The 26535-nt window shown below is 35.0% G+C and overlaps 1 protein-coding gene across 2 annotated transcripts; it reads right to left on the bottom strand.

Moving 5' to 3' along the window:
* Positions 1-311: 311 nt before the first annotated feature.
* LOC100249897 (ABC transporter G family member 15) lies at positions 312-23443 on the bottom strand. Of its 2 annotated transcripts, none has more exons than XM_019220407.2 (9): positions 22900-23443; positions 22588-22667; positions 3996-4457; positions 3721-3843; positions 3454-3585; positions 1622-1912; positions 1224-1499; positions 978-1085; positions 312-768 (listed from the first exon to the last, which is right to left on the bottom strand). In XM_019220407.2, the coding sequence occupies exons 1-9, from the start codon at positions 23222-23224 to the stop codon at positions 424-426; spliced, it is 2142 nt and encodes a 713-aa protein (XP_019075952.1). In that variant the 5' UTR covers positions 23225-23443; the 3' UTR covers positions 312-423. The 2 variants fall into 2 exon arrangements, with proteins under 2 accessions (XP_019075952.1, XP_002274065.2); XM_002274029.4 differs by having other exon boundaries at positions 1224-1496.
* Between the last annotated feature and the right edge of the window lie 3092 nt (positions 23444-26535).

The following is a 26535-nucleotide window of genomic DNA, read 5'->3' as shown; positions in this document are numbered from 1 at the left end:
TTTCTTAATGTTTTATAAAATAAATATCCGTTTTAGAACCTTAAATGTTTTTTTTTATCTATTTTTTGTACTTTTATTAAAAACATTTTTATCTAGGATACTTCAATTTTAAACAATAATTAGAAAACAATTAAAATGTATTATTTGAAAACACCGTATTTTATATTTTTTTTTATTATCAAATGTGTTTTTCAATGCTTTTATTCCAAGAACTTAAAATTGTTTTAAGAAACCCTTATCAAATAGCATCTTAGCTTTTTTGTGATACTATTTCAACATCTTCACCCACATGCTTGCACCCATCAAAGTCAAAAATGATGAAACTCGTTGGTTATTGAGATGGTGTCCGTTAATTATTAGCTTCCATAAAATATGTAATACATGTAATTTGTGATTCAATATATGGTTGATCTCTTGCTGGCTCTAGACTATTGGAGAGCTAAAGCCCTCTTGTGAGGACAGTGAATAGGGAGGATGATGCCTTTCGGAAGACAAACATGGCTTCTGTCTCTTACGGAGAAGTTGCAGAATTTTGTTGGTGTAAAGTGTCAAAAGCGGTGGTGAACCTTGCTCCTTGAGCTTCAGAACAGCGAGGAAGAGAAGTCGGTATGATACGGCAATGGCTAGAACAGCAGCTAAGTCCCACCATTTTGAATGACTTAATGAAATTCCAAGCATGGTTCTCAATAAGAACTCCCCCTTCAATTTTGGATCACCAGGTATAAGAGGATCGAACTCAAGCCCCATCAGAAGACTCTTGTATAATCCCTAGAGTTTGCATTATAACATTAATGCAAATTAGCTATCTGAATATATAGTTCCTTTGGTCTCAAATCATTCAATGATTGATTATTTCTTCTCTTTTGATTTATAAAGGCCTAACTGACAAGAAGCACTAATCCTTTCAAGCTTTGAAATGATTTATCTTACTAAATCATTCCAAGAAAAGGATCCAAAATTTTGTTTTTAAGAAGTACCTTAAATGTCCAAGCCATGAAACTGATATATGAAATGGGGTAGCGCAAGAAAGGTTTGGGCATATCATCTTGTTTTCTGTAGTACCCGGAGGCCAGCATCATAACGCCCTGCATAGACAACCATTGATTAGGGCTGACATATAATCGATAATGGACCGCCTGTGCTAGACTGAAGAAGATGATGGATGGATAAACAAAGAAGCTAGCTAGCTGATTGCTTGGGGTTCAAGATGTAGCTTTGCTTACAATAAATCCACAGCCGACTAGGATTCCCATCTTGTAGTTGGGGACCAAAGAAGCAACAAGCATCATACTGCTTTCTACTGCAGCAATGCAGCCAAATAGAACTAGGCATAAGTAGGCATAATGTGAGAAATCAGACCCAATTTTTCCCATGTAAAAAATGATAGTTATGGAAGAAACTGAGATTCCAACCAAGAAGGGGAATGAAGATAGGAAGTTGGATAAAACAAATACAGCATTTCCATAATGCCCTTTGGTCCTTTCATGACTAAAAACCTGCTAAACAAAGAAAAAAGAAGATTAGAACCAGTACTAGTGCCATGCCATGCATACTTTAATGATGTTAATCATTGATTGCTTAATTTTTTTTTCTAACTTTCCCTAAAAAAATTGTTGTTTACCTTAACTTCCTCGATGAAGGAGGGGAAGCCCCCAATTGATAGGAATGTCAACAAACCCATTACATAACCGCCGCAATTTACACGAGCCAAGAGTGCAATAAAGCTTGTAGTGGTGCCAATATCATAAAAGACGGTACCCACGGATAGAGATAGAAGAATGTAGGCTAATACCCTTATCCGGTAATATCCCCAGTCTCTTGACATGTTTACAAAAGACCTTCGCACAAGTGTTAAAAGTTGCACCGACCATCTTGCCTTGCTTCCTCCTTTTCTTTCAGTCACAAGTTCATGCTATGGCACATGAAGTTTTGATTATATATATACATATACATATATATATATATATAGGCATTAATTACTATAAGAAAGTGTATTATCAAAAGATAGAACACATTAATAACTGATCTGGGGTTCTTCAAGATTAATGATATCTGTATGATATATCCGATAGACCGGAAGGTTTAATATTCATGTAACAGGCCTTTTTATTTTGAGGCTTTTCTTCTAGAAATAGATTTTTTTTTTTTTTTTTGCCATAATAGGAAATTGTTTCTTTCTACGTATCCCTGGATTATGAGGGTAATGAGAAAACAATTTGAAATACTATTTGTGTGGTTACGGGGGTTTTGAAATTCAAAAGCTGTGGATCTATCACCTTCCATATGATAGTGAGGGATTTTTTGTCATCTTCACTAATTATGGACTTAATCGGGTAAATTATTAATACTGATCTAACCATAGAAGAAGTTTTCAATTTGTAATATGGACAAAGTTTGATTGAACAGACAAATTTAAAATATATTTAACAGTAATTTTAGGAAATGTTTTTAACTTTTTTGATATTTGAAAATTTTATTTTTCAAGTATTAGAAAGGTTTGGCTCATGGTAAATTGGCACATTGAGATATGTGATATGTTGGTTAAATAATGATTACTATTACAAAATTGCAATTAATGATGCTTGGTATAACTACTACAAAATTGTAATCAATAAAGCTTAATTCCTTAAAAGTGTCAAGCTAAGCATAAGGGGCACGTTAACTTAGTAAAGGCAACACTTAAAAGAAAACAAATTTTATTGCACAAGGAGGCTTTTACAAGGCTAGTTGCTTATGAAGTTTTCACTTATTTGGTGTCTTGACCAAATGAGGTTTTCATCTATTTATAAGCACCTTAGGAACTCTCTAGAACCTTACAAATCAAAAATTTTCTACAAAACTCTATACGGAGGTTATTTACAAGTATTTACAAGACTTGTCTAGAATTCTTTAGATAGCTTCACACTCTTTCCTTATCTTCCACCTTACTATAACTATGTGTGGACATCTCCAAGTTTTTTTATAGAGTCTTCCACACTCTTTCACTAGTGTAGATGACTCCAAGAGGTTCCACAAACTTCCTACTTTCCTATATAAAAATAAAATTAAGCTATCTATGAATATTTTAGAAAAATACAAATAATTTTAAACAATTATTTGATTGGTCAAAAAGTCATATATTTTTTATGAAGCCTTTCAAAGTGTAAACAACTAGAATGACATGATAACGGAAGAAAAAAAAAATTCAAAAAGAAAATCTTCTCCCAAAACCATATTAATTTGACATCGAGTGATGATTCACCCTCAGAAGAAAGGAAAGATGTCGAGGACATAAATGAAAACCCTAGTGGGATGGAGAATTAATCTTTCAAGAGGAGTTGGATCTGGGATATAGTAAGACTAGGTCTTAAAATTTTATCAAAGAAGAACGACTACCAAAGAAGCAAAAAAATGGGCAAAAATAGTAATCTAAACTCATCAGTTAAGCTCATATATAATTGAAAGGTTCCGTACAGTGTTGGAGATTTCTCGAATCCTGGATCTTGTTTTGGTTGCATACTTTGAGCAATTGTATTTCTCAATAAGTGTTGCTTTGATCTCTACTGCTCCCAAATTCATCAAAGAATCCGATGACTGTTCGGGTTCCTGTGGGAAACAAAATTTACAGGGATGAACCATAGAAAACCTGTATAGTTAGCAGAAATCCATAAAGTTGGACTCCTAAAGGAGTCTTAAACATGGAAGATTTGATTCAAAAACAATGGCATGCAGCAAACATACATGCATTTTATGGGACCTAATTAACGTGCTCCTGACCGTGTCAAAGCTTGAATTGGTGCAGTGAAGAAAGTGATCAGACGGATTTCTTCTACTTGGACATGGAAATCCCGCCTCGGCAAAGAACTGTAAAATTTAATAACCAGCAGAGATCAGCACATGCAATATTCTTAGGGTGCTTCGAAATATATCAATCTAGAAATTTGACAATTGAGAATATTCATATATTTTTCGAAGAAAATGAAGCACATAATAATAATGAAGTATCGTTTTGGTACCTGTAAGGCCATCTTTGCCTCTCCAAAGTAGACGGTTTCGCCATTGGACAATAAAAGAAGGTCATCTAAAAGTGCAAACACTTCACTGCTCGGCTGATGAATGGAAGAAATCACAGTTCTTCCATTGAAAGCGGCGTTTTTAAGAGTTTGAGTTATAAAGAAGGCTGAAGCATTGTCAAGGCCACTAGTAGGCTCATCCAGCAACAAGAGATGGGGTTGTGTTAGGATCTCTAGGGCAATACTCAGTCTCTTCTTTTCTCCACTGCTTATGCCTCTCAAATGCCAGCTTCCGATGAGCTGATCAGCACAATGTTCTAGTCCCATTTCCTTGATTGTTTCCTCTACAATGCTATTGACCTTTTCTTTGGTCATGATAGTTGGAAGTCTCAGTTGGGCTGAATAAGTCAGGGTTTCTTTAACTGTCAAAGTTCCCAAAAGTACGTCTTCTTGGGTCACATAAGCCTGAAACAAGTCCAAGAATGGATGAGCAAGTGATCAAAGAAACCAACTTGAGAGGCTGTTCCAGCTTGCACTTTGTCTAACTTGTGAGTTGTGACAACCCCACCTAATTGGGTTGTCATCCATCCCTATTCTAATAAATAATTTTGGGCACATACCATGACTATGAGCGTTATCTTTTTCGTCTGATGGACTTCTTGGATTTGGTTGGTATCGGATCCCTTGTTGGGACTTAGGTTTGGGGCGTGTACTTGGTTTGGAGCCTAGATATATACCTCGACTAACCCAAGCCTTAATGCTAGGGTTAGGCCTAACTTGTGGGCCACATTGGTTTGTGTTGAGTATACCTCAGGCCTAGGCATATCAATGGGTTGGGCCGCGTTGGGTTTAGGCCGTCTTGGCTTGAGATTTGGTTCAGGCTTAGGTTGGGCTAGAAATTTAATTTCAACCCAAGGTTGTGGTATGGATACTTGAGGCGTAGGCTTATAAATGACTTGGGCTGGGTTGGGTTGAGGTGGAGCCTAGCTTGGGTACAAGTTGAGAATTTAATAACTTTTTTTTTTTGGTAATTTCAAATTTCTTTTTGAAACTCATTGTTTATGCCAAGTTTTTACCTGCTGGAGGCTGGCCATGTGAGATAATGAAATATCAAGAGCTTGCCAGGAGACTAAATGAAAGGTGAGAGGAGGTTTGAGAGAATAGCACTGGAATCAAGGACAGGCTATGTGACAACAAAAATTTCTTTCTTATTTTATTTTACAAAAAAATGAAGCATTTTTATAGTACTTAAAATAGTAATTCTCACATTAATTGTTCGAAGATGATGTAAAACTCTCGGAGATAACATATCACAAAAATATAATGGTTTCATGTTAATCTCATTTTGGTCAAAATGGGCTCAATACATGTCAATCTTGTTTTCATGAACTTCTAATCTAATCACCAAACGAAGTCCCTCAAACCAGTTTTAGTGTGCTCAATAATGGGAAATGTCGAATCTACCACTTAAATGTACCGAATCCATTTTGGATCCATGGATACCTACTTCTTATTTGGACAAAACATATTAACATCAAGATGTGTCAAGAATGACACATTCAAGAGTGTAGTAGGGGATTGTCTAGCCATAAATAGAAGAAATATCTACTCTTTCCTATAATAAGAAAGCAATATTTATCTCCTTGAGGTGCATATAATATTGACTTCACCAAGAGGTGAAGTAGGATAGATCCCCTCATTATTTGCCATAAGGGGGACATCCATATTCCATGAGCATCTAGGTGACCCTATGATGTATTTAGAACATCTTTGTCTAAATGACACAACATCATAACATAAGAGATGTTTAAAGACAATTGATTACTACTCAAAAAGTGCTATTTGATAGCCTTTAATTAATCCTTTTTAACACTTTTGAGTAGTAATTTAGGCCTTTTAACTCAATTGGCATGTTAAGGATCCTTTAAAGCAATTTTGATCACTTTGTGTAAGTTTTGGTGTTTTTGTTAGTATTTTGATCACCAAAGCAAGTCAAGAATGAGGAGAGCTATGAGGAATCTTGGGCAAAGCTTAGAATTCAATTGCCAAGAGTGATTCCGGATTGCAAGGAGAAAAAGCAAAGAGAATCTGTCATAAAGCCTATTCTTGATGACAGTCGTAGCAGCCACTTTTGGAGAACTTTCTGAAGTCCAAATGATGCATGCTATATACCATTTCAAAGCTCAGGAAGTCAACAATCCAATGCTTCGAACGGTGCGCGATTCGGAGTTGAAACGAAGAAGTTGCAGCCATTACAAGTCAATCACTCTAAAGTGTTGCGGAATCAGCCATTTGTTGCGAGAATTTCGCAGCACTTTTGTACAGTAAGGTGTTTCTCCTTCTGACGATTCACGAACCATGCCGCGAGAAGGGAGCTGGAAACCTCAAGGTGGAAGCCAACTTTGCAGCCTGGTGAAGATAGCTTGGTGTTGCGAAAATATTTCGCAGCCCTCTCAGGTGTCTGCGAAATTTCGCAGACACCACTTTTCTCCTGCGAAATGGCTCCTGAAGCCTCCCGAAGCTTGCTACCGACATTGGGAGATATTTTCCATTAGATTTTTGTTGTCTAAATCCCAAAATACTCCTTGTAAACCACCAATTACATGATTCCTTAGTTTTTAAGTTAGTAAAAAGACCAAATATCTTGGTAACAATTAGTTTTATATTGTTTTGATATATTTACCTCTCGGGAGCCTGTTCTCAGGAGAGGAGTTCCTTCTGTAAACGTTTGGTAAGCTAGTAAAGTCTATTTTCTTTCTACTGCCTTACCTTCTCACTTTGTATTTTCATTTTATTTCTAAGTTATGAATTCTCTGAGGAGTTTTCCCCAGAGAATGAGTAACTAAACCTCCAATTCCTTGGAGCTGAGGTTGCCGGGGAAGGTTCCAAGTGCAAGAATGCAAAGCTCTGTGGTTTTAGCTATTAATGAAGAGGAAGTGAAATCCTTTAGTGATTTCTATGTTTTTAGTTAACTTAAAACACCTTGGAGTCACCTGGGCCAACACTTGGTAAGGCAAGTGATTTCCAACCATGGAAATGCACTAGTTTACCCCTTGCGAGCCTCTGGTAGGTGTCTTCAAGGTAGGATTTTCTGGAATTACCAACACTTGGTAAGCTTTTGGACTCCTAGGAGACATCCATTAGTTATCTCTTGCGAGTTTGTGAAGGGAAGTCCAAGGTTAAAGATCACCTTGAATGGTAAGTGCTCGTGAGAGGCATGAACCATTGCAAGTTGCATCAGTGAGAGAATTAAAGTGAAATCTAATTGAAGGAGTCTCTGTACATCACCGGTTAGAGAATTGACTCTAAGTTGAATCTCTAATGCGAGGAAATGAACCATCTGACCGGAGCTATGTCTTTTGCATGAGGAACCACCCCAGTGAACCTAAATCTCCAAGGAATGTTTTTCTTCCTAAATTATTCCAAACTTCTGTTAAGTTAGTTAGTTTAAGTCTCAACCTTTACCAATCAAAGTTTGTGTTTTACTTCTTAAGCTAACCGTGAAATGAAACAAGACCAATTCACTTGGAATTGGTATCATTGATTGCTTGCAAATCATTCCCAGTGAACGATCCTAGAGCCACTATACTATAGTAGCTTTGTATTTGCTACCCTAGTGTATGGTGTTATAGGTATAAATTTTGTTGATCACTTCCTCAATCAAGGAGCACCAGCTGAACACAAATCAGCTGAGACACCAATTGGGCCTGAGTCAAATGGCGTCGTTGCCGGGGAATGAGTGTCAAGTTCATTGTGATACCATTGTTGAGCACTTGTGATTTTCATCACAAGTTGGTAAAGTTTCTTTCACTTTACTAATTTTCATTCTTTCTTTGTTAATTCATAATCTAAGTTTATCTTTTTAAATTTTAGTCTAGTTTAATTTTGTTGTTGTAGCCCTGTTTTTCTTTGTGTCCTCTGTTTTTATTTAAGTTGCAGCTGAATACTAGTTGTGTATGCCAAAGTGGATACGAGACATTGGAGGTAGGCTTGTTAAGTGTGATACACCTCAGAGAGGAGAATTTGAAGTAATCTTGAATATCATGGAGGCTGCACCTGAAGATCAGCATAGTCACCAAGGTCGTCAAGACAATCTCAATGAATTCAGATCAATGAGGGACCGTATGCATCCACCTCGTATGAGTGCACCATCATGTATAGTGCCCCCTACAGAGCAGCTAGTGATCAGACCATATCTTGTTCCACTTCTACCAACTTTCCATGGAATGGAAAGTGAGAATCCGTATGCACACATCAAGGAATTTGAAGATGTTTGTAATACATTCCAAGAGGGAGGAGCTTCAATTGATTTGATGAGGCTTAAGTTATTTCCTTTCACTTTAAAGGATAAGGCCAAAATTTGGCTTAATTCTTTAAGGCCAAGGAGTATCCGCTCTTGGATTGATTTACAAGCTGAATTCCTCAAGAAATTTTTTCCTACTCATAGAACAAATGGCTTGAAAAGGCAAATTTCAAATTTCTCAACTAAAGAGAATGAGAAATTCTATGAGTGTTGGGAAAGATATATGGAAGCTATAAATGCTTGTCCTCACCATGGCTTTGATACTTGGCTATTGGTGAGTTATTTCTATGATGGTATGTCATCCTCAACGAAGCAACTTCTCGAGACAATGTGTGGAGGAGATTTCATGAGCAAAAATCCAGAGGAAGCTATGGATTTCTTGAGCTATGTAGCTGATGTTTCAAGGGGATGGGATGAACCAACTAAAGGAGAAGTAGGAAAGATGAAGTCTCAGTTGAATGTTTACAATGCAAAGGCTGGGATGTATAATTTGAAAGAAGATGATGACATGAAAGCAAAGTTGGCAGCTATGACAAGAAGATTGGAGGAGTTGGAGCTGAAAAGAATACATGAAGTGCAAGCTGTTGCTGAAGCACCAGTGCAAGTGAAGTTGTGTCCCAATTGTCAATCATTTGAACATTTGGTGGAGGAGTGCCCTGCAATTTCAGTTGAAAGGGAAATGTATAGAGATCAAGCAAATGTTGTTGGACAATTTAGGCCCAATAACAATGCTCCTTATGGAAATACCTACAATTCAAGTTGGAGGAATCATCCAAATTTCTCATGGAAGGCCAGAGCAACTCAATACCAACAGCCGGATCCACCATCTCAGCAATCTTCAAGTATTGAACAAATAATAGCCAATCTCAGCAAGGTAGTGGGAGATTTTGTGGGAAAGCAAGAAGCCACCAATGCTCGAGTTGATCAAAGAATGGATAGAATGGAGAGTGTGTTGAACAAAAGAATGGATGGAATGCAAAATGATATGAACCAAAAGTTTGATAACATCCAATATTCAATTTCAAGGCTTACAAATTTGAATACACTGCAAGAAAAAGGAAGATTTCCTTCTCAACCTCACCAAAATCCCAAAGGTGTCCATGAAGTGGAAAGCCATGAGGGAGAATCATCACAGGTGAAAGATGTGAAAGCTTTGATCACTCTAAGGAGTGGTAAGAAAATTGAGCAGCCAACACCCAAGCCACATGTTGAGAAAGAAGAAGAGATAAAGAAAGGGAAGGAAATGGAAGAACCAGAGGGTGAGATCAGTGAAGAAAAGAAGGACTCTGATTCAACAATCAAAGCAATTCCAGAGAAGGAGTTTCTGAAGGAAGAAATGCTGAAGAAATCAACTTTTCCACCTTTTCCTCAAGCATTACAGGGGAAAAAGGGGGTTAGAAATGCATCTGAAATCCTTGAAGTCTTGAGACAAGTGAAAGTTAATATTCCACTGTTGGATATGATCAAACAAGTTCCAACGTATGCAAAATTCTTAAAGGACTTGTGTACTATCAAAAGAGGGTTGACTGTAAACAAGAAAGCCTTCTTGACTGAGCAAGTAAGTGCAATCTTACAATGCAAGTCTCCTTTGAAGTACAAAGACCCTGGAAGTCCTACCATTTCAGTCATGATTAGAGGAAAGGTAGTGGAGAAAGCCTTGCTAGACTTGAGAGCAAGTGTGAATTTGCTTCCATATTCTGTCTACAAGCAACTAGGGCTTGGAGAGTTGAAGCCAACAGCAATCACCTTATCTCTGGCAGATAGATCAGTGAAAATTCCAAGAGGAGTAATTGAGGATGTATTGGTTCAAGTAGATAATTTCTACTATCCTGTAGATTTTGTTGTTCTTGATACTGATCCAACTGTAAAGGAAGCTAATTTAGTTCCTATCATCCTTGGAAGGCCATTTCTTGCAACTTCAAAGCAATCATCAACTGTAGAAATGGGCTTATGCAACTCACTTTTGGTAACATGACACTGGATCTAAATATTTTCTATATGTCTAAAAAGCAAATCACTCCGGAAGAAGAAGAAGGTCCAGAAGAGCTATGTATTATTGATACTTTGGTGGAGGAGCACTGTAATCAACATATGCAAGATAAGTTGAATGAAAATCTTGAGGATATTGAGGAAGGTTTTTCTGAATCTCCTATTGGGCTTGCTACTCTACAAAGTTGGAGAAAGATAGAAGGAATTCTACCTCTGTTCAATGAAGAAGAGGAGGTAGCTATTGAAAAAGAAATTCCAAAACTCAATCTGAAGTCTTTACCTGTGGAGCTGAAATATACATATCTTGAAGCAAATAATCAATGTCCTGTTGTGATATCCTCATCTCTGACCAGTCATCAAGAGAATTGTTTAATGGAAGTTCTTAGGAGGTGTAAGAAGGCAATAGGATGGCAAATATCTGACTTGAAAGGCATTAGTCCTTTAGTTTGTACTCATCATATATATATGGAGGAGGAAGCAAAGCCAATTCGTCAATTTCAAAGAAGGTTGAATCCTCATCTACAAGAGGTGGTGCGAGCTGAGGTGCTGAAGCTACTTCAAGCAGAAATCATTTACCCTATTTCTGATAGCCCTTGGGTGAGTCCTACTCAAGTGGTACCAAAGAAGTCAGGGATCACAGTGATTCAAAATGAAAAAGGGGAAGAAATTACTACACGCCTCACTTCAGGTTGGAGGGTGTGTATTGATTATAGAAAGCTGAATGCTGTCACCAGGAAGGATCATTTTCCATTGCCATTTATTGACCAAGTGCTGGAGAGAGTCTCTGGACATCCATTCTATTGTTTCTTGGATGGGTATTCAGGGTATTTTCAGATTGAAATTGATTTGGCAGATCAGGAAAAGACCACTTTTACATGTCCATTTGGAACATTTGCTTATAGAAGAATGCCTTTTGGTTTATGCAATGCACCTGCTACATTTCAAAGATGTATGTTGAGTATTTTCAGTGATATGGTGGAGAGAATTATGGAGGTTTTCATGGATGACATCACCATATATGGAGGTACATTTGAGGAATGCTTGGTTAATTTGGAAGCAGTTCTTCATAGATGCATTGAAAAAGATTTGGTGCTGAATTGGGAGAAATGCCATTTTATGGTACGTCAAGGAATTGTCCTTGGCCATATCATCTCTGAAAAAGGCATTGAAGTTGATAAAGCAAAAGTGGAGCTTATTGCCAAATTACCATCTCCAACAACTGTGAAAGGAGTAAGACAGTTCCTTGGCCATGCAGGGTTCTATAGAAGGTTTATAAAAGGTTTTTCAAGTCTTTCAAAACCTCTTTGTGAGCTGTTAGCTAAGGATACTAAGTTTATATGGGATGAAAGGTGTCAGCATAGCTTTGATCAACTGAAGAAGTTTCTAATAACAACTCCAATAGTGAGAGCCCCTAACTGGCAATTACATTTTGAACTGATGTGTGATGCCAGTGACTTTGCTATAGGAGCTGTGCTTGGCCAAAGAGAAGATGGGAAGCCCTATGTGATTTACTATGCAAGTAAAACACTAAACGAAGCTCAGAGGAACTACACAACTACAGAGAAAGAATTGTTAGCTGTGGTATTTGCTTTGGACAAATTTCGAGCTTATTTAGTGGGGTCTTTCATCATTGTGTTTACTGACCATTCAGCCTTGAAGTATTTATTGACAAAGCAAGATGCAAAAGCAAGGTTGATTAGATGGATTCTTTTGTTACAAGAGTTCGATCTTCAAATCAAAGATAAGAAAGGAGTGGAGAATGTAGTAGCTGACCACTTGTCAAGGTTAGTTATAGCACATAATTCCCATCCCTTGCCTATCAATGATGATTTTCCTGAAGAATCACTCATGTTCCTAGTGAAAACTCCTTGGTATGCTCATATTGCTAATTATTTAGTAACGGGTAAAATTCCAAGTGAGTGGAATGCACAGGACAGGAAGCACTTCTTTGCCAAAATTCATTCTTATTATTGGGAAGAGCCCTTTCTCTTTAAGTATTGTGCAGATCAAATCATTAGGAAGTGTGTCCCTGAAGATGAGCAGCAAGGGATTCTATCTCATTGTCATGAGAATGCATGTGGAGGCCACTTTGCCTCTCAGAAAACAGCTATGAAGGTATTGCAGTCAGGGTTTACTTGGCCATCTCTTTTCAAAAATGCCCACATCATGTGTAGGAGTTGTGATAGATGCCAAAGGCTTGGAAAGCTAACAAAAAGAAATCAAATGCCTATGAACCCCATTCTAATAGTTGAGTTATTTGATGTATGGGGCATTGACTTCATGGGACCTTTCCCAATGTCTTTTGGTAATTCTTACATTTTGGTAGGGGTAGATTATGTTTCTAAATGGGTTGAGGCAATCCCCTGTAAACAAAATGATCACAGGGTGGTTCTCAAGTTTCTTAAAGAGAACATTTTCTCAAGATTTGGGGTGCCCAAGGCCATAATCAGTGATGGAGGTGCTCATTTTTGTAATAAACCTTTTGAAGCTCTGTTATCCAAGTATGGAGTGAAGCATAAGGTAGCCACACCTTATCATCCTCAGACTTCCGGGCAAGTTGAGCTAGCTAACAGGGAAATAAAGAACATCTTGATGAAAGTGGTGAATTCCAACAGAAAAGATTGGTCTATTAGGCTTCATGATTCATTGTGGGCATATAGAACAGCTTATAAGACTATTCTTGGGATATCTCCCTATCGTCTTGTCTATGGCAAAGCATGCCATCTCCCTGTGGAAGTTGAATACAAAGCTTGGTGGGCAATAAAGAAGCTAAATATGGACTTGATCAAGGCCGGAGAAAAGAGATTTCTAGACCTTAATGAGATGGAGGAATTAAGAAATAATGCTTATATCAATTCCAAAGTTGCAAAACAGAGGATGAAGAAGTGGCATGATCAACTCATCTCCAACAAGGAATTTCAGGAAGGGCAAAAAGTTTTGATGTATGACACAAGACTTCATATCTTTCCTGGGAAGCTCAAATCAAGGTGGATTGGTCCATTTGTTATTCACCGAGTATATTCCAATGGAGTGGTGGACTTATTGAATTCCAATGGCAATGACAGCTTTAGAGTCAATGGATATCGTCTCAAGCCATTCATGGAGTCATTCAAATCAGAAAAGGAGGCAATCAACCTCCTTGAACCTCAAAAAGCCTAAGTGAAATGGGTTTGCTGGGCGTGGTTTTACCACAGTCCAAAATTTTTGTAAATTTTGTAAATTTTCAAGTTGTTTCCATACTTTTGATCTTAGTTTTTGATCTTAAATAATGTTTTTAGGTGTGTTTTAATCGTTTTATATGATCCTAGGTGGAAGAAATTTCAAGGAGATTGAAAGAAAAAAAATCGGGCCGAAATTGGAGCTGAAACAGAGCAAAAACAGGGGAAAAACAGAGCTCTGCGAAATTTCGCAGGGTGAAGGAAACTTCTGCGAAATCGGCATTTTGTTGCCAAACCATTCCGCAGCACTGTAGAAGCCTCTGCGAGTGTATTTCGCAGCTGCGAAAGTGAATTTGGCACACGAGTGCCACTTCGCAGTACAGTAGCATCCATTTGGCAGCTGCGAAACTCATTGCGAAATGGAAAAGCGTGATTTCGCACCAAAAGTCCCATTCCGCAGGGCATTTCGCAATTGCGAAAGTGGTTTTGGCACACGAGTGCCACTCCGCAGCACAGTGACATCAATTTCGCAGCTGCGAAACTCACTGCGAAGTTGCTGCGAAAATGGCAAGTTGCTGCGAAATTGGCGTTTTGTTGCGAAACTTAAACTGACCCCTGAGCTTCCGTTTTTCCTATTTATACCGGTCAAAAGTGCTGCGAAAAGGGTTTCAAAAATTAGAGCACCATTCTCGCAGCCCCTTCGTCTTCTTCGCCAAGCCACGTCGTCCGTTTCTCCGGTCGTCTTCTCCGTTTAGCAGCGCCGGCCAAAGATCGATATTCCAAAATGGCACGAACGCGAGGGGCAAAGTCTTCATCCCCTTCGAACCGCAAAAGGAGTCTGCGAAAGGAGCCAAGTCCAGGTTCTGTTCCAGAACCTGCTCCAAAGCCTTCGTCGTCGAGACCAAATCCTCCTTCAGTGAAGCCGACGCCACCAAAGCCGCCGGCAAGGCGATATTTAATAAGGTCAGGCGGTCAGCCATTGAAGAAGAAAACCAGGGTTGAGAGCTCTGAACCAATTGATTTGACTGAGCAATCCCCTGAGAAATCCCCAAAGCTAACACCGGTTCAATCTCCGGTATCTTCACCAAATCCTTCACCGGTACAAATTCCAGTGCCGTCACCGGTTCCCTCGCCAATTCCCTCACCAGAAGCAACTCCAATTCCATCGCCGGTACCATCTCCGGCATCCCAAGAAAAAGCTCAGGAGCCTCAAGCGCCAATTCCAGAGCCCCAAATTGCAGCTGAAGCACCTCTGGAAGAAGTGATTAGGAGGCCAATGCTGCCTCAGCCCCCAATCGAAGGAAACCTGGATTGTCGAACTCGGGCATTCCATTCTGAGCTTTGCTTCGACTTAGCAGCATTCAGAGTGAGGCCAGAGCTAGCCCAATCATTCCAGCTGCTGAGGAGGTACCATATGGAGCATCTGCTAGCTCCAAGGGACTTTTTCTATCATCGGATAGCCACGGATTTCTACCAGTCCATGACAACCAAAGAGGTAAGAAATCCAACTCTGATCCATTTCACAATTGATGGGAGACATGGTATTTTGGGAGCAAGACATATTGCTGAAGCCCTGCAAATTCCTTTTGAGCCAACCCAATTCGACAATTTTAAAGCTTGGGCAAATCCTACTGAGCTAGAGATGGTTCGCACCCTAACTAGAGGAGCTGCAAATCGATCACATTTGCTGAGGGGGGAGCTACCTCCAGTTATGTTTTTGATTGATGCTTTTTTGAGGCATAATATATATCCCCTGCAGCATTGGACCCAAAGAAGGGGAGTTCTCCTGGAAGCTCTGTACAAGATGTCAGAAGGATTCTTCTTTGGGCCTCATCATCTGATCATGGCAGCCCTTCTATACTTTGAGGAAAAGGTTCACAAGAAGAAGCTTCAAAGAGCAGATTGCATTCCACTCCTCTTCCCACTGCTGCTATGCCAAATTTTGGAACATCTAGGATACCCAGCTGAGCCTCAGCTGGAGAAAAAGAGAATATGCCGTGAGCCATTTACCCTTGATAAATGGAATAATATGACGGCCTACAAAGTTGATCAACCAGGGCAGCCTCAGCCAGCTGCAAGGAGAGCCTCCCCAAGACGTATACCTGAAGGTATAACACTTGCTACTCCTGCCATCCCTCGAGCTCCACCAGCTACCCCAGCTGCATCACAGCCATCCACATCAGCTGAGCCGAGGATGGCCATCCCTATATCCGAATATCGAGAGCTGTGCCGAGCATTGGAGACTCTTACAGCTTCCCAGAGCAATCTTGCTCAGGAGTTGGCAGCCATCAAAGCATGCCAGGAGCAGATGTTAGCCTCTCAGGCTCAACAAGCTGCCATCCTAAGGCAGCTTCAAGTCCATTTCGATCTGCCACAAGCTGTAGAGCCCTCCACTGAGACTCCACCAGAGCCACACTCTCAGCCTTCAGAGTCTCATCCTCCAGAGCCCGAAGCCCCAACTGATCCACCTACTGAGGAGGCAGATCCTTCTGCTTAGCACCATCACCCTACTCATCAGACATTATATATATTTGTTTTTTTTATGTTTTTATGCATGTTTGTTTTGTTTTAGTTGAAATGAAATCCCAGTATTTTGGTACTATATATGGGATTCCTTGTGTTACTTGTCCTTAGCATTGTAATCAAATGAACTCAAAGTAATAGAAGTTGAATTTTTTCTTGTTAAAAGTTAGCATTAAGTTCTCCTTATTTCCTTTTCTCACATATTCTATTCTTTTTGAAACATGTGGTTTTCCCCAATCAATATTCGAATTTGATATCAGCATGGAGGTACCACTTCCTCCCTTTTATTACAGTCACTCAAATCACATTGAGGACAATGCTCAGTTCGGTTGGGGGGTATGAGGAAGGAAGTATGCTAAATCTTTTTGGTATTGCAATTATATTGGTTAATTAGTTGTAGATTTTACGTTTTACTAGTGTTACTCTATTCTCCATGAATTTTGAGGAAAATTTTCAAATTAAACCAAGAGAAATTGAACTGTTGTTTTTCACTTGACTTAGAGTATGGATTATACTTACTAAAGTGGTTCAATTGTTGAAACTTCTACTGTAATTGAATTGAGTTCTTCCACTTTAAGTTATCCACACACTGTACACATTAGTTTCCGATTATAAGATGAAAAGCTATTTCCCTCTTGACTTAGGATAATTTTGGGACTTGGTATATTTGACCTCAGTTGATAAAAATTGAAACACCCTACAAAAGGCCAATGAGCCTTTGAAATAAAGAAAGTTGTTTGCTTGCCTTGAAACCCGAGCAAGGTCTGAGGGGCATATGGTGAAAGCCTTTAAAGCCTGGTGCCCTAAACCTTAATTGGTTGGGAGTCATTGACCTCAATGCTCGTTACAAGGGTGAATAGGTAGAGTTAGCATATGGTAGATGCTTGGGTATTAGAAATTCATTCTTAAAAGTCCGGGGAAAAATCCGAGGAGTTAGTGGTTGAAAGATCCTTAAAAATTGGTGCCCTAAACCTTAATTGGTTGGGAGTCATCGATGGACCCCCATTACATGGACAAGTCAGAAAGAGTACCCCATAAAGCTACCTTGAAAAAAAAAAAAAAAAAAAAAAAATGAAAGTGTGTTCTTTTCTTATTGATTTTGGTCAGTTTGCTAAAGTGTTGAAAAGAGATAGGTTGGGGGGTGAGACTAGTTTAGCATATTATTCTCGGAAGCTAAGGAACCAATACACATAGATTTTTGTGGAAGATTGAAGTTTAGTTCTTAGAAAGTGAAATGATTTTAAAACTTCAGTTTGCATAATGCACACCCTTGACTGATAGTGTCTAGCATAGTTTGTTATGACTCTTGTTGAGATTTGGGTTTGTATTTCTTTAATGATTCATGTGAGAATTAGATCATCATGCCACTTAAGAATTATTTTCTTTTAGCATGATGTTGTAAATTTTAGATTAGTTGCTATTTATTTTCATTTTTCTCTCCTATATTGCTAAGGGACTAGCAATATGTCGGTTGGGGGGAGTGATTACTACTCAAAAAGTGCTATTTGATAGCCTTTAATTAATCCTTTTTAACACTTTTGAGTAGTAATTTAGGCCTTTTAACTCAATTGGCATGTTAAGGATCCTTTAAAGCAATTTTGATCACTTTGTGTAAGTTTTGGTGTTTTTGTTAGTATTTTGATCACCAAAGCAAGTCAAGAATGAGGAGAGCTATGAGGAATCTTGTGCAAAGCTTAGAATTCAATTGCCAAGAGTGATTCCGGATTGCAAGGAGAAAAAGCAAAGAGAATCTGTCATAAAGCCTATTCTTGATGACAGTCGTAGCAGCCACTTTTCGAGCACTTTCTGAAGTCCAAATGATGCATGCTATACACCATTTCAAAGCTCAGGAAGTCAACAATCCAATGCTTCAAACGGTACGCGATTCGGAGTTGAAACGAAGAAGTTGCAGCCATTACAAGTCAATCACTCTAAAGTGTTGCGGAATCAGCCATTTGTTGCGAGAATTTCGCAGCACTTTTGTACAGTAAAGTGTTTCTCCTTCTGACGATTCACGAACCATGCCGCGAGAAGGGAGCTGGAAACCTCAAGGTGGAAGCCAACTTTGCAGCCTGGTGAAGATAGCTTGGTGTTGCGAAAATATTTCGCAGCCCTCTCAGGTGTCTGCGAAATTTCGCAGACACCACTTTTCTCCTGCGAAATGGCTCCTGAAGCCTCCCGAAGCTTGCTACCGACATTGGGAGATATTTTCCATTAGATTTTTGTTGTCTAAATCCCAAAATACTCCTTGTAAACCACCAATTACATGATTCCTTAGTTTTTAAGTTAGTAAAAAGACCAAATATCTTGGTAACAATTAGTTTTATATTGTTTTGATATATTTACCTCTCGGGAGCCTGTTCTCAGGAGAGGAGTTCCTTCTGTAAACGTTTGGTAAGCTAGTAAAGTCTATTTTCTTTCTACTGCCTTACCTTCTCACTTTGTATTTTCATTTTATTTCTAAGTTATGAATTCTCTGAGGAGTTTTCCCCAGAGAATGAGTAACTAAACCTCCAATTCCTTGGAGCTGAGGTTGCCGGGGAAGGTTCCAAGTGCAAGAATGCAAAGCTCTGTGGTTTTAGCTATTAATGAAGAGGAAGTGAAATCCTTTAGTGATTTCTATGTTTTTAGTTAACTTAAAACACCTTGGAGTCACCTGGGCCAACACTTGGTAAGGCAAGTGATTTCCAACCATGGAAATGCACTAGTTTACCCCTTGCGAGCCTCTGGTAGGTGTCTTCAAGGTAGGATTTTCTGGAATTACCAACACTTGGTAAGCTTTTGGACTCCTAGGAGACATCCATTAGTTATCTCTTGCGAGTTTGTGAAGGGAAGTCCAAGGTTAAAGATCACCTTGAATGGTAAGTGCTCGTGAGAGGCATGAACCATTGCAAGTTGCATCAGTGAGAGAATTAAAGTGAAATCTAATTGAAGGAGTCTCTGTACATCACCGGTTAGAGAATTGACTCTAAGTTGAATCTCTAATGCGAGGAAATGAACCATCTGACCGGAGCTATGTCTTTTGCGTGAGGAACCACCCCAGTGAACCTAAATCTCCAAGGAATGTTTTTCTTCCTAAATTATTCCAAACTTCTGTTAAGTTAGTTAGTTTAAGTCTCAACCTTTACCAATCAAAGTTTGTGTTTTACTTCTTAAGCTAACCGTGAAATGAAACAAGACCAATTCACTTGGAATTGGTATCATTGATTGCTTGCAAATCATTCCCAGTGAACGATCCTAGAGCCACTATACTATAGTAGTTTTGTATTTGCTACCCTAGTGTATGGTGTTATAGGTATAAATTTTGTTGATCACTTCCTCAATCAAGGAGCACCAGCTGAACACAAATCAGCTGAGACACCAATTGGGCATGAGTCAACAATATAGATCTTTACATGCTTCAAAGATCAAAGACAAAGATGTATGACATCATGTTAGTGGAGAGTAATCTTCAACATGCATTTTTAAGTATGAATAGTGAGGCCCAATGCATATTTGTAATTTTCATAACTAAGATAGGTCTTTCGCCAAAGCTATTTAACTTGGGTTAGCTTTGGAGATTGTTAGACTTAGAGGGTATTTGTTTTTTTTAACTTTTTGTCAAAAGCAATTTACTTTTAATATTTTAAATTATTTGTTTTTTTTTTTTTTACATTTTTATAACTTATTATAATTTTTTAACTTAGTGAAAAAATAACATTATAATTTTTTTACATTTTTATAACTTATTTTTTAATACTTAATAGAAATAAAATATTATAAAAATAAATAGCTTAATATTTAATATTTTTAAGCACTATTTAGTTTTAAGTTTTATTTAGAATTAAGTTAAAAACAAAAACTACCTTATATTTGAGGATTAGTAAATTAATTTAATGACTTAATTTAATTTTTTAAGTAGGTTAAATCAATAAATTAAAAATAATTTAACTTAAAATCAAATTAAATAATTAAATAATAATTATTAAATTTTATCAAACACCCTTTTAATTTTTAGCCTAACTTTTATAAACTCTTCCCGCTTGAGATGACATTCCTAATTCTAATAACTTAGGGCACATGCTTTTGAGAATTACTTTTTATATATTGTGGAGTTTGCATTTCGATATGATATTGTCATATCCCTTGTTGGAATTTTTCATTTTTGTTTGGCTATAAAAAAAAGAAAGAGAAAAAAAAAGTTGTATTTGAGTTTCTTCAAACCATCTTTGTATCTTTCATAAGTTAAAAGAGTTCTAGATAATAAGTATTTGAATATCGATATAATTTTTTTTTAAATTGATGGATTGATTTTAAAATTGATAAATATATATATATATATATATATATATATATATATATATATATATATATTAAAATTGATATAAGCATTGCATATATATTTAAATTGATTTTTTTATATAAGTATCACATATTTAAATTGATAAAAGCATTGTATATATTTGAAAAAAAATCAATTATTTATTGAAAAAAAAATTCTTGCATCAAAATTATTGTGAGGTTTTGATGAACAATTTATGATTAATCAATTAATGACAATTGAACCTTACCCCTATTTCCATTTTGGGCTCCTATAATATTCGATCTTTCAATAAAAATTCCATAAATTTTCAAACCTTTTGCGAATTATTTAAACATATGCACATAACATTTATATAGGAAAAGAAAGAAAGAAGGAAAAAACTTAGGATCATTTAGGAACTATTTTTTAGAACAATTTTTTGTTTCCCAAAATAAAAAAATATTGAAAATACGTTTGATAATAAAAAATTATTTTCTATTTTTTTCTTTTTAAAAGTAGAAAACATGATATTTTCAAATAATATTTTTGAGTTGTTTTGTTATTTAAAAAAATAATTATATAAATATGTAGAATAATTAAAAATAAAATAGTAAATATAAAAAATATTTTTAAAGCAAAATTTTAAAATATTAAAAATAGGTTAACAATATTTTAAATTTTCAAACAAACTTTTGTTTTATAAAAATTAAAAAATAGCTTTCCAAAACTATTCTTAAAAACCATTTTTCAAATTTATTTTAAAAACAGTTAGTCCTTAATATTTTAGTATTTGAGTATATTTACAATGGTAAATGATGTAAAAAAAAATCATATTTGTAATTGAAGATTAAAGTTAGTTATTACATATTTTATAAATTATTTTATCATACAAAAAATAATAATATATTTAAAATTTAAGGGCAAGAAATGAGATGATCATATGATGCAAGTTGCAACTTCTCTTATCCAATCAGAATTTTCACTTTCCCCTGGGATTGACTCAGGGGCACTCTAAATTGATCCAAAACTTCAAACCTTGCCACATTGAGAAGGACTTTCCTTTTTTGAAAAGTTCCTTTCCTAATTAATTTTGTCTTTAAGTTCAACATTTCCTAATTCAATTATTTTATAAAGAGATTTTTAATGATTTCTAGAAAAACACAAAATCCTCAAACCTTACTAGTAAAAATTTGTAATTAATTGGTTATTTATTTTTATTTTTATCAATAATATTGCTTAATATTGTTCATAGTAAATAAATTTTACATTATATCATTAATATTTAATATTATATATACATTAAATATTATTATATAAAAATAGTGTTGTATTAACTTATATTATTTCTTTTTCTTTTACCCTTTTATCAAAATAACGTAAATAACGTGGGATTATTTTATGATTGTTTTTCTTTTATTTTTATTATACACGTTTTTTTTAAGTTGTCTAAATCAAGAGTCAGTTTAGCAGTGATTCTAAGAAATATTTTTAACTTAAAAAATATCTTTTGAAAAAAAAAAGGTAGTTTGACAAAATTTATGAAACATTTTTAAAGATCTAAAAAATCACTCGTGATGTTGGAAAATCACTTATATTATTTTCTGTAAAAGTCTTGCTAAATGATTTTCTTAAAAATGCTTTCAATAAAATCGTATTTTTAGATTTTTAAAAGTGTTTCCTAAATTATGTCAAATACCTATGGCATGTTTGGTAACTATCTTAAAAAACAACTCTAATAAATAGTTTTCTAAAACAATTTTTGAAAATTGTTCTATGATCTTTATAGAACAAAAGTCTATTTGAAAACTTAAAATAACTATCTTTAATATTTTTAAATATGTTTTAAAAATAATTTTTATATCTAGTATTTTATTTTAAATTATTCTATATGTTTGTATAATTATTTCTTAAAATAGTTCTTAAAAAACAAATAAAAATAATATAAAACAATTAAAAGATGTTCTTTAAAATCACCTTATTTTCTGTTCTTAAAATAAATAAATAAAATAGAAAATAATTTTTAATTATCAAACATGTTTTCTGTGTTTTTTGTTTTGAAGAATAAAAAATTGTTCTAAAGGACAGTTCCTCAAAAAAGACTACATTTTTTTCAAAAATATTTTTAGATTAAAAATGTTTCTTAAAATTACGTTCAAACTAATCCAGGATCCCAATAATAAGTGAATCACAACAAGTAAGAAAGATGTTTTAAAAAAAATATCAACTTGATCTTGCCATTTCTTTTAAATACCTAATTTTTAACTTCCAAGACCTTTTTCATATTTTTATACAAACTTTAAACGAAAATCTTTAATTAGGAAAAAGTGGAAGGTTACTTACAACTCCATCATGATCGAGGCTCCTCTTCTTTCCATTGAGAACAACATTTCCAGACAAAATCACATTTCTTGATAGTCTACCTGTAAAAAAAGTCCAAGAAACTTTTTCTTAACATCCATACATCCATAGAACTTAATCAATGAAGCAATCAACAACCTAAACAATCACCACAATTCAACATCACAATACCTCTAGAAGTTAAAAACTTTCTTTTTTTTTTAAACTTTATATATAGAAGTTTTTAATCATTTTTCTTTATTATGTGTCATGCAGTTGGGAGATGAAATAGAGAGGAGGAGAGCAAATAATAACCAGCTAATGAATCAAGAAGAGTGGATTTTCCGGAGCCAGAGGGACCCATAACAGCCATGAGCCTACCAGGCTCAGCATACCCACTCAACCCTTGCAGCACCCTCCTGGTGGCTCCACTCCCAAAACTTGGCACCACCACTGTCAAATCTTCCCAAACCAAGTGAGCCACCACCCCCACATTTCCTCCTCGGCTACCACTACCACCATCACCATCTTCCACCTCTATCTCCATGCTCCTGGAGAAAAATCTTCCGCTATGGAAGGGAAGAATAAATCTGTAGATCAGAAAGAAAAATATATCGGCTCCACACCACCAATCTTCCATGCATTAATGATTTATTTAGCAACCGCACCATTCAAGCTGTGAACAGTAATGGGCAGACATAGCGTTTGGTCAGTTGATTCACATTGAGAATTGACTGGCCGAATTCCTTGCCATAAAAGGCAGATTATAAGCTCACCATAGTAGAATGGATTAAAATCTACACATGATATACTATACATTACTGCATGCAAAAGTAGTTCAACTTGCCAAGCATGCATATAAGGCTTCAAAATAAATGGCTAGATAGTGAAAAAGCACATCATATGAATTTGTGAATGAAAGGATTTTGATATGTAGGGGCCAAGTATATCTGCTTATAGAGGAGATAGCCGTTTATCAAAATGGCTAGATAGGGTAACATTTTGATAGTAGTTCTAAAATTTCTTCAAAATGTAAAATGTATCCCTCAAAATTAAAAATACTTTGCCAATGACAGATCATATGATTAGTTTCTTCGTCCAACGAATTTAATGTAGGGCGCATCACAATGTAAAGTTGGGGGGTGGGGTGGTGTTGATAACTGGATGAACAGATGAATAATGGATATTGGTACTAATAATGAACATCAATCATTCATATACACCTTGATGCATCACCTAAACCTTAATTATGATATTTAAATATCAATTATTACGCATGACCTAAACCTTAATTATAATATTTGAATATCACATGTAAATTAAGTATAGAATTGGTTCCCGAAAAATATTAAGGAAAAAAAATGATAAGAAAAATGTTATTCTCCTGTTTAGTTGTATTATGATAAATGTGAAAGAAAATCAAATATAACTTAGATTATTAAGAAACTTGTATATTTATAAATTATTTAACATTTATATAAAAGGGTTGAATAAATAAATAAAAAATTGAAAAGACATTTAAAAATAATTTATTGACTTTAATTTTATTATTATTATTATTATTATTATTATTATTATTATTATTATTATTATTATTTTACTTTTTTTCCTTTTTCTCATGTTTTTCTTTAAACTCTATGAGAATCAAATATAGCCTAAATAAATCTATAACTGAGAAAAAAAATTGAATTTAAAAATTATGATTACTTATTTGCGTAGGATGACAAATAGATTGGTTGGGCTACCCAGAGGGAGCTTTGCAAGAAAAATCTAAAAAGTTTTTGGATGTTGCATAATCTTCGTTTGGAGTAACTAAAAATATGAACTACAGTCCAAATTCCAAAATGGTAGATGAATTGGCTCCACTCACATGTGGTCCATGAGCTACGTGGGGATTCAACAGTAGAGTTGCATTAATTCTCCAATACCTACCAACCTCTAAGTGCCATTTCTCATCATCACAAATTATTCATTATTTTTCCAAGGATTTAATGCCTCTTATCTTCTTCTCTTTCACATCATTAACTCATCCATGTGAGCAATAAAATTCACATATACGTTGGGGCATTTTTTAAAAATTGAGGGCATGTGTGGAAACAAGATACAGATAAGTGTCTTTAAGAAATTGTTTTTAAAAATAAAAAACAAAAACTTGTTTGGATAAGTTGTTTTTAAAACAAATTTTCTTATAAAAGCCTTATAAATTTAATTTGTATAGTATGAATTTAATTTAATTTAAGTCTTATTTAAAATGAAATTAGTTTTGTAATTACAAATAAATTAAAAAATAAATATTTTTTTTAGTGAAACATGAATAGTAATATTATAATAAAATTACAATATATATATATATATATATATATATATATATATATATTTAAAAAACTACTTTAGCATATGTTAAAAGTATGGATATGGATATCTTTGTAAAAGCATAATTGCTTTCTTTTTTTGTTAAAAATGAATAATAATAATAATAATAACTTAGTGTTAGGGTAAATCTACAATATTTCAACAAACACTAAGATTTTTCTACCTTTTCTTTGTGCAAAATTAAATAGGTAATATCAACTAGTAGTAATAAATAAATAAACTCATATAATGAAAAAATAAATCAGATACCACAATTTTTTACTTGGAAAAACCTCTAATGCGAAAGGAAAAACCACGGGACCTAGTCCAATTCAAACTTCCACTATCAACAACAATGAGTTACACTTGTTTTCTCTAAAATAATTTCTAGAGGCTTTCAAATACATCAAGAACACATATAGTCTTGGATTATATAATCTCTCTTGGCAAAAGAAACAAATAAAAAATTGGAGAAATAATACCCAAAAACGTCGTTACTATTCACGGACAGTAACACCAGTTCCCAAGCTTAAAATCTGATCTCCACCGTTCAGATTGTAGCTACTCGAGTTTTAAACCTTTTTTCCAAATTTCAACTCGATCAGACTACAGATGAAGTGGGATCAACCTGTTGATTAAATCTGGGCAAATGAGTTTTTCTTCTCTTTTCTCTTCTCTTTGTTTTTTTTTTTCTTCTTTTTCCCGATCTATTTTTTTGAAATGTAACCAACTTGGGCCCCAAAAATATGGGGCCCACTCCCTCACATACAAGGGAGCCCAACACTTAGAAATAATAACTATTAGTAATCTTTTATTTAAAATGAACAACGAATAAAGTTTAACTTTTTAAACTTATAAATGAGCTAAATTTTTTCTCACATGTATATATTTAGTACTCAATTATGAACATGGTATTCCGAAAAGTTTTGATTTAATATGCAATTAATTCAATTGGTTTTTTAAATTCCAAATTATTCTTAAATTTTTTTTAAAAAATCATTAAAGAATTTAAATTATTAATTATATCTCACTTAATTTAAAATCCAAGTGATGAAATTCAAAAAATATAGTTGTGCATATAAGATAAACAGTAAAGTTATGCTTCATGATATTTCAATTTTTGTATATTTATTTTAGTGATTAGATCTGCTTTTGAGTTCCAACTTATTTTTAATTTTTTTTAAACCTATTAGTAAATTTAATACAAAGTGATTTTAAATTCATTTCTTTATTGAAAAAATTTATAAAAATATAATAATATGTAAAAATAATAATAATAGAGTCATTACAAACCAATTTTCATCGATAAATTTATGGTATTAATGGGTTCATTATTTGAGTTTCAAATTATTTTAAAAAATTAATAGATTTGTTAATGAATTCAACACATTAAATTTTGTTTAATTTAAAATTTATTTGCTTAGTGAAAAAAAAATAGAAAAATATGATTCTATGTAAAAAAATATATATATTATTGTTCTAAACCAATATTTGTCCACAAATTACAAATATTAATTGGATGACTATTTGAGTTTTAAATTATTCTTAAAAATTATTAGATTGGTTAATAAATCCAACACGTCTTGATTGATTTAAAGT

The sequence above is a fragment of the Vitis vinifera genome, chromosome 6 (assembly GCF_030704535.1).
Source record: "Vitis vinifera cultivar Pinot Noir 40024 chromosome 6, ASM3070453v1".
NCBI classification, from domain to species: domain Eukaryota; kingdom Viridiplantae; phylum Streptophyta; class Magnoliopsida; order Vitales; family Vitaceae; genus Vitis; species Vitis vinifera.
Note: the sequence above shows the minus strand (reverse complement) of the source record. Positions and strands in the feature narration are given on the sequence as shown.